Source organism: Ceraceosorus guamensis (genome assembly GCF_003144195.1).
Source record: "Ceraceosorus guamensis strain MCA 4658 unplaced genomic scaffold IE81scaffold_35, whole genome shotgun sequence".
In the NCBI taxonomy this organism is placed as follows: domain Eukaryota; kingdom Fungi; phylum Basidiomycota; class Exobasidiomycetes; order Ceraceosorales; family Ceraceosoraceae; genus Ceraceosorus; species Ceraceosorus guamensis.
In genome coordinates, this window is record NW_020290030.1 from 113,206 (window position 1) to 125,552 (window position 12,347).

Below are 12,347 nucleotides of genomic sequence, written 5' to 3' on the forward strand. Positions count from 1 at the left end.
GCTGCGGGAAAGGAAGCTGCTGGCTGGTGTACGTGCTTGCTGGGTGCTGGCTGCATCACGAGTCGCGAGTGGGCGGCGGCGAGGAAGATCTGCTGAAGCGGCAAAGATGAGCTGCGAACGCGCATTTACTCGGTCCAGATCGACCATCCGAGCTTCACACGCTCAGCCATAACAGGTTGTCACACTCATCTCCCACACACATCGCAACCCATCGCATCACAAGCTGTCACACACACACACACACACACACACACACACACACACACACACACACACACACACACACACACACACAGACAGACAAGCCTTTCTTCCTTGCACCATGGACGACACTACACCTACCGTTGAGGCCGGACTTGGCGACACCAACGGCGTCGACCCGGCAGAGGCGGCCCGCTCTTCCAGAAAGGAGAACAGGGTCTACGTAGGCAACCTCAGCTACGACGTTAGGAGCAGTCACCTCAAGGATTTCATGCAGGGTGGTGCGTTGGGCTGTGGATTGGGTTAGGGGTTTCTTTTCGTTTTGAGGTGTAGAGCAGAGCGCATTGGGTCGCAGCGCAGTGGAGCGCAATTCGGAAGTGGTCGGAAACTTTGATGCGGATGGGTAGATGCGCAGTGCCGTCTCCTTGCTGCTTCATGCGCATGGCAGCTGTTCGATGCTCGACACAGCATCCACTCGCTGTCAGTAGGATGCGGCACCGTGAGCGATCCACAATACGCTGGCTCCTGCGGTTCAAGATACCGCTTTCTCCCCATCTCCCCTCTACGGCTCCAGCAAATCGGAATGCCCGCATAGAGTCGCTGCTTGCTCTGCTGGACATTTCTATCATTTAGCGGCCAATACGGCCACAAATTTTCGCATCTAACACGGATGGCCTCAAGCCAGCAACGCTCGCTACCTAGCTAGTCTCAAGTGATCACTTGGCCAACGGGCAGTAAAGGAGTGACGGGAACGAGCAATGCGTAGACGTGTAGTGGCTGCCACCTGCGTTTTGTGGGATGAATGGACATCCTTCCAGGCATCGTGGGTGCGAAGTGTTCCATCCCTAGGTAAGCTTTTCCACCCCTCCTCGAGACGTGCATGCTGGATGGCTCAACGGGGAGTGGTCAATTGGCTTATGTGCCCGAGTCACTCTCGGGGATGGTGAATGCTGCTGTCGCAGCATTTGGAAGCGCGCGTCTCGCTGGCTTTGAGAAATGATTCATAGATAGAGCACTGTAGTGGGCGCGCGGTCTATGAGGCTGCGCCAACAGTCTCCCAGGTGCCAATTTCGATCCCGTCGTGCGAGAACGGAACGCTGACTCGGGAGACGTCCCCGGACCATTTCTCACATTCAGCTGGAAGCGTTGTCTTCACCGAAGTCCTCACTCTGCCGAGCGGTCAAAGCAAGGGATGCGGGTGAGTGTGGCCACGCCAAGTTGCGCGCTGGAACACCATCTCACGCTCGAAGCACCTCGCACATAGCATCGTCGAATTCTCCACTGCCGACGAGGCTCAGCGCGCGATCAGAGAGCTCAGCGACACACCCCTGATGGGACGTCAAGTCTTCGTCCGCGAGGTGAGTTTGCCGAAAGCAAGACGCAGCAGGGTCATGGTGCTCAATGGGGCCCAACCTCTGACTGCAGGACCGCGAGAACGAGGCGCGCTATGGCGCACCTCCAGCACAAGGCCGGGGCGGTTTCGGTGGCCGAGGCGGTCGCGGCGGCTTCGGTGGCGGCTTTGGTGGCCGTGGCGGGTATGGAGGCGGTTTTGCTGGCGGCTACGGCGGTGGCTACGGTGGTCCTCCCGCTGCTGGTGCTCCTGGCGCCCAGCTCTACATTGGAAACGTGAGTCTTGTGCGAGGTGATCTGTGACTTTCCTTGCTGAGTGAGCTGCTCCTCGTTTGCGCCTGTCCTCCAGCTGCCGTTCCAGGCTGGTTGGCAGGAGCTCAAGGACCTTTTCCGCTCTGCTGGAAACGTCGTCCGAGCCGATATCAACCTGGGCTTTGACGGCCGACCAAAGGGCAGCGGTATTGTCGTCTTCGCCACTCCAGACGACGCTCAAAACGCGATCAACATGTACAATGGCTTTGACTGGAACGGAAGACAGATCGAAGTTCGCGAGGATCGCTACGCCGGTGGAGGAGGCGGTGGATTTGGAGGAGGCTACGGTGGGGGCTACGGAGGAGGATACGGAGGCGGCTACGGTGGTGGTTACGGCGGAGGATACGGAGGAGGAGGAGGAGGGTATGGCGGAGGCTTTGGCGGTCGCGGAGGCTTTGGCGGCCCTCGAGGTGGCTTCGGTGGCCCGCGAGGCGGCTTTGCTGGTGGCCGCGGCGGCTTCGGCGGCGGATATGGTGGTGAGCCTCGTGCGCCCTTGCCTCCCGCAGAGCCAAGCCAGCAGATCTTTGTCAAGAACGTAAGTTTCATCGCTTGAGCATTCCCCCCGACTTTGAGCACGCGTTGACTGAATCACCTCTCTTCCTACCTCTCGAACTGGACTATAGCTGCCGTGGTCCACCTCAAATGAAGATCTCGTCGAGCTCTTCCAGACTACGGGCAAGGTCGACGAAGCTGAGATCCTGTTCGAGGGCGGACGTTCGAAGGGTGTCGGCGTGGTGCAGTTCGCAACCGTCGGAGAGGCAGAGACTGCCATTGCCAAGTTCAACAGCTACGTCTACGGAGGCCGCAGCCTGGAGATTGAATTCAACCGCTCTTGGCGCGACTTTGCCTCCTTGCGCTCCATCGGGGATGCTCAAATGTCCTGAGCTCGCATCGTTTAGCCCATCGCAGCTTGGTGCTAGTCAAGGCTCATCAAACACAAGCTGCAAGGGCCATGCTCTGATCGCACGCAATGTACCGAATCGATCTTTGCTCTGACTTGCTTCCATCACCACTTCAAAAGATTCCAATCGAATCCGATGACTTTCTAATTTGCTCAAGGCCATCACTGCGATTTGCACATCTTCTCGATCCATTGTGCTGAGTCATGATTTGGGAACAGTCGTGGCAAGGTCTACATGATGGAATTGGCAAATATCCGGATTCATGAGCGCAGCGCGCAGCCCATCCTCAAGCAAGGGCGTTCAGGGTCGAGTTGCAGAGGTCGGGCACCTCGAAGCTGTTGGTGCGAATTCCGCCACCCCAAGGCGTGGAACCAATGTTCTTGGCCTTCGTTCCCAGACCGCGCTGAGCAAAGCGCTCCCAGATCAAGCACGTGTCTCGTCCGCCTGTGAGGGCCTTCTCGGCGGAGAGGAACGCATCTCTAGCTGTTAGGAAGGAGGGACGGCAAGGCTGGGTCTTGAGCGCATCCAGAAGAATCTGAATGAAGAGCGTGTTTCCGTGACGAGGCACGGGCTGTCGAGAAGCGCGCTTGCCCTTGGCAGAGGAAGGCATGTTGCTGATGATCTCCTTTTCCGTCAAGTAGAACTCGTCCCACTTCTCCTTGGGTGAGTCGGGAACAGGCGGGAAGAGATCTGGATGCCAGCCGTGTGCTCCTCGGAGTCCTTCCTCGACCTGATAGAGCACTGCTGCCCAGACTTCTCCGATGGAATGCGGCTCCCACATGCCGTTCAGACTGTGATCAAGGGGCAGCAGTGAGCGTCAGCGCGGGCGAAGAACGTCTGCTTGTACCTGCGTGCATCATCACTCACGAAGAGTACGTCTCGGGAGAGAGCGTCAGATTAGTAGAGTATGGGTAGCGACGAATACCGTTCTTGTTGTGAGACACCCAAGAGCCCATGGGGTAGATGTCCCTAGTGGGAGAGCGCCTGCGTACGATGGTCGCAATAATGTCTCCCAGACCTTCGCCCATGCCGCTTGCCTCTCCCCACCCAAGGCAAGAAGAGTCGGACGGAGGGCCAGTCAAGCGGATGCTGAGACCGTGCGTGGCTTCATGCAGCACCACACCAGCCTCAAAATCGCCATCGCGCTGAGTGGCATTGGCTACCGTCTTCCACTTGTACATGCGCATGCGGCCAGGTTGCCCATCAGGAGGGGTCGTGAAGTCGGCATTGTTGATTCCAGCAGCGGACTGCGCGAACGCCAAGATAGCATCGCCACCTTTGCCTTTGCCTGGCTCTTGGTATTCTTCGAAGTTTCCAGATTGAGCGGTGAAACCGTAGCGATGGAACAGGTCGTGATACGCAGAGACGTGATAGAACAAGTTGGTGACACTTGCATTGGCGTACGCCTCGGGCGCTAGATCCTCGTGGGCTTTGTCCGCCTTGCGCCAATCGAAGGGGAAGATGAAGCTCAAATCACCATGAACGAGCTTTCCGTAGGCGGAAAGCGACCTGTTCGAAGGCGGCGACATGGTCGTACCGAATGCGGATGCCCAGACATTGTTGCCTCGCGTGTAGTCATACGTCTTGTTGCCGACGCTGTGCCAGCCGAATGGACTTGCAATTGAGTCGGCCCATCCTGCCACGGTGGTGCGATTCGCTTCGGTCGGGTCATTGGCAGGCCAGGCGAGGACGCGATATTGAGGTGTGCCAATGTCAGAGGGGCGTGAGATCTTCTCGACTTCGGCTGGTTGGGTCGCAGCATCTTCGACGGCTTGATGCTTTGCTGGCCGACTATGCACCTCAGCCCAATTGGCGGCCAGATCATGCTGTCCGCCAGAGTAGTCTTTGTTCCAGTCGTGAACGTTGAGAATGTCACCCGTCTCGATGTCGACGGTAGCTTGATAGAAGTTGGAGTGGTCGGGCCAGTCCATTGGCACATTGAGTCGCCACGCCAGGCGCAAGCCGCCTTCTCCATCTTGAGACCAAACGCGACGCGCGTCCACTGCGCCGGTGGTACCTGGAACGCTCTGCAAGCTGCCGGCCTGCTCAGCGGTGTTGAAAGGCTCGTCGTCGCGCTCCTGGGCGGGTGAGAGCCGAATGGGCGACGCTGCAACTTCGAGTGCTGCTGGTGATGCGGTGGCACTTTGCAACGTTATCGCAAGCATCGTATTGGGGGTGGCATGGGCCATGAAGTAGAGCGCGGCGTAGCGAGGGTCCCCTGCCGCTACCTTAGAGCCGGTGAGCGTGACTTGTTGATGCGCTCCTTCGTCTCCTGCTCCAAACACCAGCTGGTCGCGTTTGTACAGAGCATCGCCGTCATCGCGCGATGCTGGGCCGACACCGGCAAATGCGGGGTTGGGGCCGTTGTAGAGGGTTGAGCTGTAGGAAATGACTTGGCCGTCGGTGCCCACAAGGAGCTGCAGACTTGCGTCATCCACGTCGATGCCGTTGATGGATTGCTTGACAAAGATGCGAGAGATGTCTGAAATGTCATCGGTGTACGATTCGGGCAAGACGCGAAGCTTGCGTGAGCCGTCAGGCCCCTGCTGCAGCATTTCACGATGGGCAGACTCGAGCTCAGCGAGGTACAAGGCGATGTGTGTGGGGTCCTTGAGATGCGTGGGAATCGCTGATACGTGGTGGTGCGACTGCTGTAGAGCGGCACCGGCATGATCAGAGTGAAGCGTCTCTGCATGCGTGTATGATCGCTGACGAGCGTGTACAGCGCCAAAGTTGAGACTGCGTCTGCCAGTGGGAGAGAAGACGTTGGACTTGTGCAGCTCGTGGAGCTTGATGGAGGAGCTGGGTGCGGCGGACAGGATAGCCAGAGCCACCGCTGCCACGAGCGCAAGATGCGTGCGACCCAGCAGAATCATATTGGATGGCTTGACAAGGCAGCAGCCGTGGGGAAAGGGCAGGAGGTGCGGGTGCCGAGAGTGGAGAGGGTGAGATCTGTCTCTTGAGCGCGTACACGATGTGGGGGTTGAGGCAGGCGTCCCGACTCTGATGCTGCACTTTCCCGCTCTTGAACGAGCAAGCGCTGTGAGCAATGGGAATCAAGAATGGGGGGTGGTGGTATGAGAGCTAAGCGGAGGCAGACCCCAACGTCATGCAAGATAGGAGAGCTTACCCTCAATTCGCTCGCTCGCGTGACTCGTCCCCACAAATGATGAATCATGCTGCGAGGAGGTGCCATGCATCTGTTGCCCTCCACCGCTTCGGGCAGTGCGGTGCTGCGCTGTGATGCTGCAGCATGCCATGCCGCCTGTACACTCACCACTCAGCTAAACTCACTCACACTGACGACGACGCGGCTGCCGATAAGGGTCTCGCGCATGCAACGCGCGTCCCTATATATATATACATACCCACGCCGTCATCGCGAGCGCATCAGCAGCATATCAGCACGACATCGCCGCGAGCGCATCTCGCCGCGGCCACTCGATTAATGCTCGCGCATTACAATCAAGAATCGTCCTTGATGCTACTGTATACGCCGACGATGTGTCTCACCTTGGTGAACATTGCTGCTTTGCTGCTGCTGTAGGCGTCCGCGTGTTCACCGCCGCGGCACAACCTCCGCGGACATCACGTGAGTCGTTTTTACCTCCGTTAGCTGCGACTCTTGACTGAAGGCTCGTAACTCAATTGCGATTCAAATTGTTTCAAAGCTGGTGAAGCTCTTGTGACTGATGCGAACTGAACAATCACGAATACTTCACGTCACCTGCGAAGGTCAGAAGAGTCTGACTTTGGAAGCAGGCCCATGACTTAATGACGCTGCTGATCGTGGTTCGAGTCCCAACGCCAAGAGAAGCGAGATCGCGAGGTCAGGAAGTCGAGCCGCCTTGCAACTCTTCTTCCATACCTGCAGACACCGAACCTTGACAGATCCCGACCAAGCGTCATCCCCCCTCACCATCATTGCCAGCGCTGCGACGCAACGCAAAGCTCGATTCTAGCCTAGGGAAAGCTCTCTTCACTGTCGCGTACGCAGAGGCTGATCCGCCTTGCACACTGCCTCTTCAGCACATCGACGTTGGGTAACGGGTGCTAGGCTCGGAACGAACACAGGCTTAGTCTCAGGCCTGCTCAAGTCATGGTCAGCGCTCCTCGAATTTTGATTGTGCTCGCATACCCGGCCTCAAAGATCGACCATGTCCAGCCCAGCGACGGCCTGGGAATCCCCTGCAGCTTCTGCCTCTGCCGACGTGAGGGACTCTCCAGCTGCTGGCAGCCCTGCTGGGAGACACCGCACCACGTCATCTTTTGGCAGAGCATCCACTGACGCTTCACGACCTGCAAACCGTACGCGTCGATCGCTGGCTAGACAACCGCATCTCCTCGGTCTTGCGTTGGATGTGGATGTCGAGCTAGCAACACGCTCCGTCTCGCAGAATGCTGTGCCCTTCAACGGGACACCGCCCGTCTCTGCTGCAGATGGAGCGCATTCAACCCACCCGACGCCGCAGACCAGGTCCGCTACAGGCAGCGCAACGCAGCAAGACGGCCGAGAAGGCCGAAGGAGGCAAGAGCTGGCTCGTCTGCAGGGCGATAGGCAAGGAAGTAAGGTCGGTCTCGAGACCCTCGAGGATGCCGAGTCGTTTGAGGACTCGGACGACCTGCCGGGTTACAGCGCACTTGCTCGTGCAGCAGCGTCACCGCCTGCATCGGCTGCTCGTTCAAAGGCGCGCGGAGAAGGTGAATCAGTGCCGTTCCTATCTCGGGGCGACGAGGATGAAGAGGAGCAAGACGAGCTGGACTTGGAAGCACAACGGTATGATCCTTGTCGATCCGATCCCACGCACGAGCATGGAGCTGGACCTGCGCCGGTCCTCGACTTTGAGCACACGACGGCCAAGGAGAGGGTTTGGATGTGGAGCGCTTGCTTCCTAGTTGCTTGTCTCACTATCGTCGCTGTGGCAATCAGCATCGACTGGATCGATTGGCCTGGCGACGGCATCGGGGAGGCGTGACCACTGCTCCGGACATGTCAGAGTGCGCACCTCGCGAGCAAATCACAGCACAGAATTTCACTTTTTGCCCAGCTACTCAATTGTCACGCGGTATTCTCTGCACTTCAATCACGAACACTATATCTTGCCGCACGGTTAGATACCCACTCGGTCAGGCCGCATGACGCTCGGCACTCCGCGGTCGGCCCACGTCGCTCGACGCATGGCAGCTACCAACGATGTCAACCTATCCGGGGGCTTGGAGCATTTTGCACAACGGCTGCAGTCACCGATAGGCATGCACGCAGTCTTCATGGACGCTCTCGTCCTCGACAGGTGACGCAACCCAAACACCTGTAGCACCGTGCTCGCGTGCAGGCATGCTAAGCCACACCAGATTCTTTGTTATAATCGATGAACTTCATTGCTGCTGATGTTGCGCTGAGGTAGACTGAGGGTTCGAGCACAAGCTGCAGTGAGTTGAAGTACAGCTGGGGACCAGATCAAGAAGACGAGGGCGAAGGCGTCGATGAGGCGCATGGGCGCATCAGTGCCAGCGTGATGCGCGTCCATCAGGTCCCAGTCTAGTCGACCGCCTGGCAATTTGGAGCGTTGGGCCCGCTCCAAGAGGGAAGCTTGCTCGGCGTGCAGGTGTTGCAGAAGCAAGAGGTGAGAGATGGTGCTGAGGATGAGGGCAAAGAGCAGGATTGACGACCATGCGGGCCACGCAGATCGAGCAGCGTGCGCTTGAAAAGCTGCTGCTGCTATCAAGCCCAGCATAGACAGCGTCCAGGTGGGCTGCACCAACAATTGCAAGGCCGCGCTGATCTGTCAGCGAAGGATCGAGAGATGGGGATAAGCATGCGCGCATGGCTGGGGTTCGCAGCCGATAGAGAGGCGCATCTCACGACGGACAATGCTTTTGCAGCTCGTCTAGCCTGATCCGTCCTCTCCTCGATGTAATCGCAGGCGCGAAGCAATCCAGAGGCGATGCATAGCAGAAGCAGCAGGCAGGCGAGCGAGAGCAGCAATGGCGAGATGAAGGTGAGCAGCTTCATCTTGCTGGTGACAACCGTCTCATCGCCTGCATGCGTTTCCTTGACTGCCTGTAGTGCGACCGCCTGATTCTGTCTGTACGTGGACCAAGGGGATGGCGAGTCGACTCGTGACTGCAGGAAGCAGCTCGACGGATGGGCTTTGGATGGTCTTCTGGTCGGCTGCGCCGTTTGCGTTGCGTTGGTTCAGCAGCCACGCGCAAGCGTATTTCTGATGTTGATTGCATGCACGCTTGCTTGCTTGCATGTTGCCGCTCGCTCCTCCACACCCACGCTGATATCCCCAACGCAACGCGTGCACTCCTCACTTCTTGCCGTCAATCACAATGCACTCGTTCCCAACACGCTCTTCACGTTGTGTGCACCTTTCAGCGTTAGCACTACATCCCAGCAAGGTTTCCAAAGCGAATCGAGGGCTGGACACGTCACAGCATACTCTCGTGCGTACGTCGTCCTCGACTGGCAGGTCCTCTAAACACATCGCTCTCCTCACCCTCTCGCACAATCCGACTGCACGACAGCTCAACGCAACGACTTCCTCCAAGTACTCAGCCAGCTCAGCACGCGCCCCTACACGCGCTCCACCTGGCACTCTTCCCATTGCGAGCAGGGCTGCTCTTTGCTCCGATCGCCATGTCCGCAGATGCGCGCTTCTCCTCAGCCCGCTCTCGACCAGCTCCTTCCCTGTCCTCCGCCCCATCTCGTCAACCAAGGTCACACACGGCATTTCACTACACCGGCGAAAGGCCCACAGATCATGATCATGCTCGTTCGGGATCAGAATGGCGGGCGAGGCTGATAGGTGTGCCTAGCTCAGGCACGGGCGCCAATCTTTGCTTTCCTTCTTCTAGCGCTTCTAAGCTGTCCAGGAACGACGAGGAGTGGTGGAAGAGCGAAGCGCAACCTGGCCATCCTGGCTGGTCCAGGGCAATGCTAGATCGCGACATGGGTAAGCTGCGACTTGCGAGTGAGCACCATAACACGCATTGGCGCAGATGGGCTGATCGCGTTCGATCGGATCGATCTCTCTCAAACAGACATCCACGTGGACACTTCTTTGCTGCCTACTCTCGAAGACGAAGGCGAGCTTCTGCCCTCGGCAGCACATCCTTCGTACCCAACTGGACGTCCACGTCGCCACATCATACCATATGTCAGCGAGCCAAAGCTGTCACCGCTTCTGCACAACAATCTCGCATTGCTGAACGGCACGCGCGGTGGAGGAGCAGGACATTCAGGGAGGGGAATGGGCGAAGGCGGGGATAAAGACGCCAACGAAGGCAGCGAGGCGGCTCTCAAGAAGCCCTTGGTGGAGCTCCCGGCTCATTTGGCCCTTCGAGCAGCTACAGATGTAGCTCCTCATCGCTCAGCATGGCCCTTCAAGGCCTATGGACCAGGTCCAGGGGGTGCATCTAGCCTGCAGAGGTTCGAGCAGCGTCATCCTCAGCGGGCAGAGCGAGAGATTTGGGCAGATCTGGGTCTTTCCGAATTTCTACCAAGAGGTCGAGAAGGCGATCCGCTACGAAGCTGCGTTGGAGATGCGCGTCACGAACTACCAGATTTTGGCGGGGTCGACGCGGATGCATCGCAAGCTATCGCGACCCTGGCTGCGGAGGGCGGGACTTCCACCGATGCTAGGCAACGAGCTTCGCTTCTTCTCGACAGCGGCATCTCTCGTGCGGAGACCGCAAGAAGAGAGTTGCAGCGTTTGGAGGCGGAGCTGGATCGTACCGAGGCCCTGGGACATCCCACCGATGAATTGTTGGACGGCTGGACAGACTTTGAACTTCACGCTGGCAGGATGGAAGCTCGCTGGGGAGCGACCAGGCCGTCGATGCTGTCGATCGCAAGCGGGCCAGTGGCGAGCTCGCATGCAGTGGGCGAAGATCTGGCTAGGCGTCAGCCGACAGAAGGGCTATTGCGATGATGTCGTGCTGGAAGTCATGCTTGTTGTGCAATGGATGAACGACGACCTTGCCGAAATTCCGCACGCTTGGCTCACGCAGCACCAGCGCTTGATTACCTAGCACACCAGCCTGGCTTGTATGCTGGGTCGCACCGTATTGAGGACAGCTCGAAAAGATCAATGAACTGCGAATGAGAAGTGGCGAGCAACCTTGATTAGATGGCACTTTGGGACCGCAACTCCACTGACGCACCTCTTCGTCTGTGATTTTCTGACCCGCGAATCGCTCATACTCGGCATAAATCGAGGTCAAGGTCCAACCTTGGAGCTTACGTACGAGTGCTGCGAACACTCCAACGCGATATTTGCCTTGTGCCGGATGTCAATCTGCAGCTTGAGCGATGGGCTCCACGATCATCGGCTCGAACAGCTCAGACCCACCTTTGTTGCAATGTACGAGCATTGGCAAGTTTCTACGGTCGAGCAGGTCGCCCATCGCCGCAGCCACGGCATCGGGCTCCACTGCCAGCGATGAAGAGGAGTCAGTGTCAATTATCCTGGCAAGCTGCGCATGGGGATCACCGAGCTCACTCTCTGCGAAAGGTTCCTTGTTGACGCTGATTCGGTGATGCAAAACCTTGACTTTGTTCTCTTCTGCCCATGAAACGACGTGCGGACGGTAGTCCTCGGCTGCGAGGTACCTGATGAAGAGCAAGAAGCGCACTTGCGCTGAAATGAGGTGACGCTGGAAACAACGCACCAGACTGGCATGCAGAGGACTCACATGATGCTCTTGAGGCCAAGTCTGCGCATGAATTCGAAGTTGCGCTCGTTGGGATGACCAGATCGGTACACGCCCGGCACAACCATGTCGAAGTTGAGGGGAGGCACGACGAGAGCTTGAGCTGCCCAAATGTCCAGGGTGGCGCCTACGGGAGCAGCAGCAGCCGACCCGCCCTTGGAGACCCGTGCAAGCTTGACATGGTCCGAGGACGTCGCTGAACCTGAGACGGCCGGCTGACCGAGCGGCTGAGCTTTCGACTCCTTGACATCCTTGCCGTCTGTGGTACAGTCGGCTGTAGTCGGACTGCTCGAGAGATTCCTCTGAACGTCCGCAACGACGGTTGTGCCTGCAACGTCAAAGGTAGGAGCAGGAGGTGCAGAAGCAGAGGCGGGGCGCGCTCCAGCTGGTACCGCGAGGCTGGATAAGGCTTCCTCTCCAAGCTGAGCTGAAAAGGAGGCTGCTAGGAAGGGTGGGACTTGAGCGGTCGCCGGCATGCTTCACCATATGCGACGCCTTGATGGGTCAGGTTCAGAGTCCAGTGTGAAATACCTTCTCTTTGCGGGCCCACGTTTGAAAATGGTGGCACATCGCCGGCCGTGCGTTTCAAGTCAAGACTTGATGATCGTCTCCAAATTTGAGCGCTAAAAGCTGGATAGCTGGATGGTCCCGGTGCAAGTCACAGCTGGGAGTCCTGGGTGAGTCTGACTGGTGCGCGCCTGCGTGCAGCGCTATATATGCAGGTCGGATATGGTCCATGCGCAGTCACGTGAACTTCTTCCAGCACAATTCGTGTCGCGCGAGAAAAGGGTCAGGCAAGCCCATCAAGAATCAAGAATCATTTCAAATTGTGAATGAAAATCTCGGTGCGCTATCTTCAATGCG

At 57.9% G+C, this 12,347-nt stretch overlaps 6 protein-coding genes across 6 annotated transcripts; 3 read left to right on the plus strand and 3 right to left on the minus strand.

The window, feature by feature from the left end:
• Window positions 1-224: 224 nt before the first annotated feature.
• IE81DRAFT_149700 (hypothetical protein) lies at window positions 225-872 on the plus strand. The gene is made up of 2 exons (XM_025510425.1): window positions 225-482; window positions 776-872. The coding sequence occupies exons 1-2, from the start codon at window positions 323-325 to the stop codon at window positions 832-834; spliced, it is 219 nt and encodes a 72-aa protein (XP_025369132.1). The 5' UTR covers window positions 225-322; the 3' UTR covers window positions 835-872.
• Window positions 859-2,926, plus strand: IE81DRAFT_149676 (RNA-binding domain-containing protein). The gene is made up of 6 exons (XM_025510424.1): window positions 859-1,050; window positions 1,339-1,399; window positions 1,466-1,559; window positions 1,627-1,827; window positions 1,901-2,398; window positions 2,487-2,926. Exons 1-6 carry the CDS (start codon window positions 960-962, stop codon window positions 2,745-2,747), a joined length of 1,206 nt encoding a protein of 401 aa, XP_025369133.1. The 5' UTR covers window positions 859-959; the 3' UTR covers window positions 2,748-2,926.
• Window positions 2,719-5,951, minus strand: IE81DRAFT_323976 (hypothetical protein). The gene is made up of 2 exons (XM_025514114.1): window positions 3,633-5,951; window positions 2,719-3,556 (listed from the first exon to the last, which is right to left on the minus strand). Exons 1-2 carry the CDS (start codon window positions 5,639-5,641, stop codon window positions 3,052-3,054), a joined length of 2,514 nt encoding a protein of 837 aa, XP_025369134.1. The 5' UTR covers window positions 5,642-5,951; the 3' UTR covers window positions 2,719-3,051.
• Window positions 5,952-6,434: 483 nt separating this feature from the next.
• IE81DRAFT_149814 (hypothetical protein) lies at window positions 6,435-7,933 on the plus strand. The gene has a single exon (XM_025510426.1). The coding sequence runs from the start codon at window positions 6,923-6,925 to the stop codon at window positions 7,739-7,741; it is 819 nt and encodes a 272-aa protein (XP_025369135.1). The 5' UTR covers window positions 6,435-6,922; the 3' UTR covers window positions 7,742-7,933.
• Window positions 7,809-8,778, minus strand: IE81DRAFT_357873 (hypothetical protein; the record flags this gene model as incomplete). Its single annotated transcript, XM_025516697.1, is given in 3 exon segments — window positions 7,809-8,190; window positions 8,210-8,548; window positions 8,629-8,778. 3 exon segments carry the CDS (start codon window positions 8,776-8,778, stop codon window positions 8,104-8,106), a joined length of 576 nt encoding a protein of 191 aa, XP_025369136.1. The 3' UTR covers window positions 7,809-8,103.
• A 1,865-nt stretch (window positions 8,779-10,643) lies between these two features.
• On the minus strand, window positions 10,644-12,141 carry IE81DRAFT_302860 (hypothetical protein). The gene is made up of 4 exons (XM_025512261.1): window positions 11,466-12,141; window positions 11,273-11,382; window positions 11,123-11,203; window positions 10,644-11,050 (listed from the first exon to the last, which is right to left on the minus strand). Exons 1-4 carry the CDS (start codon window positions 11,957-11,959, stop codon window positions 10,668-10,670), a joined length of 1,068 nt encoding a protein of 355 aa, XP_025369137.1. The 5' UTR covers window positions 11,960-12,141; the 3' UTR covers window positions 10,644-10,667.
• Window positions 12,142-12,347: the final 206 nt, after the last annotated feature.

Bases quoted from the DNA above. Each gene is read 5' to 3' on its own strand.
- IE81DRAFT_149700 (XM_025510425.1), top strand. From the start codon at position 323: ATGGACGACACTACACCTACCGTTGAGGCCGGACTTGGCGACACCAAC. The intron at 483-775 runs GTGCGTTGGGCT...CTACGGCTCCAG, and splicing joins CAAGGATTTCATGCAGGGTG to CAAATCGGAATGCCCGCATA.
- IE81DRAFT_149676 (XM_025510424.1), top strand. From the start codon at position 960: ATGCGTAGACGTGTAGTGGCTGCCACCTGCGTTTTGTGGGATGAATGG. The intron at 1,828-1,900 runs GTGAGTCTTGTG...CCTGTCCTCCAG, and splicing joins CCCAGCTCTACATTGGAAAC to CTGCCGTTCCAGGCTGGTTG. The intron at 2,399-2,486 runs GTAAGTTTCATC...ACTGGACTATAG, and splicing joins AGCAGATCTTTGTCAAGAAC to CTGCCGTGGTCCACCTCAAA.
- IE81DRAFT_323976 (XM_025514114.1), bottom strand. From the start codon at position 5,641: ATGATTCTGCTGGGTCGCACGCATCTTGCGCTCGTGGCAGCGGTGGCT. The intron at 3,557-3,632 runs GTGAGTGATGAT...CCTTGATCACAG, and splicing joins TCTCCCGAGACGTACTCTTC to TCTGAACGGCATGTGGGAGC.
- IE81DRAFT_149814 (XM_025510426.1), top strand. From the start codon at position 6,923: ATGTCCAGCCCAGCGACGGCCTGGGAATCCCCTGCAGCTTCTGCCTCT.
- IE81DRAFT_302860 (XM_025512261.1), bottom strand. From the start codon at position 11,959: ATGCCGGCGACCGCTCAAGTCCCACCCTTCCTAGCAGCCTCCTTTTCA. The intron at 11,383-11,465 runs GTGAGTCCTCTG...GCTCTTCATCAG, and splicing joins CTTGGCCTCAAGAGCATCAT to GTACCTCGCAGCCGAGGACT. The intron at 11,051-11,122 runs GTGGGTCTGAGC...ATCCGGCACAAG, and splicing joins GCTCGTACATTGCAACAAAG to GCAAATATCGCGTTGGAGTG.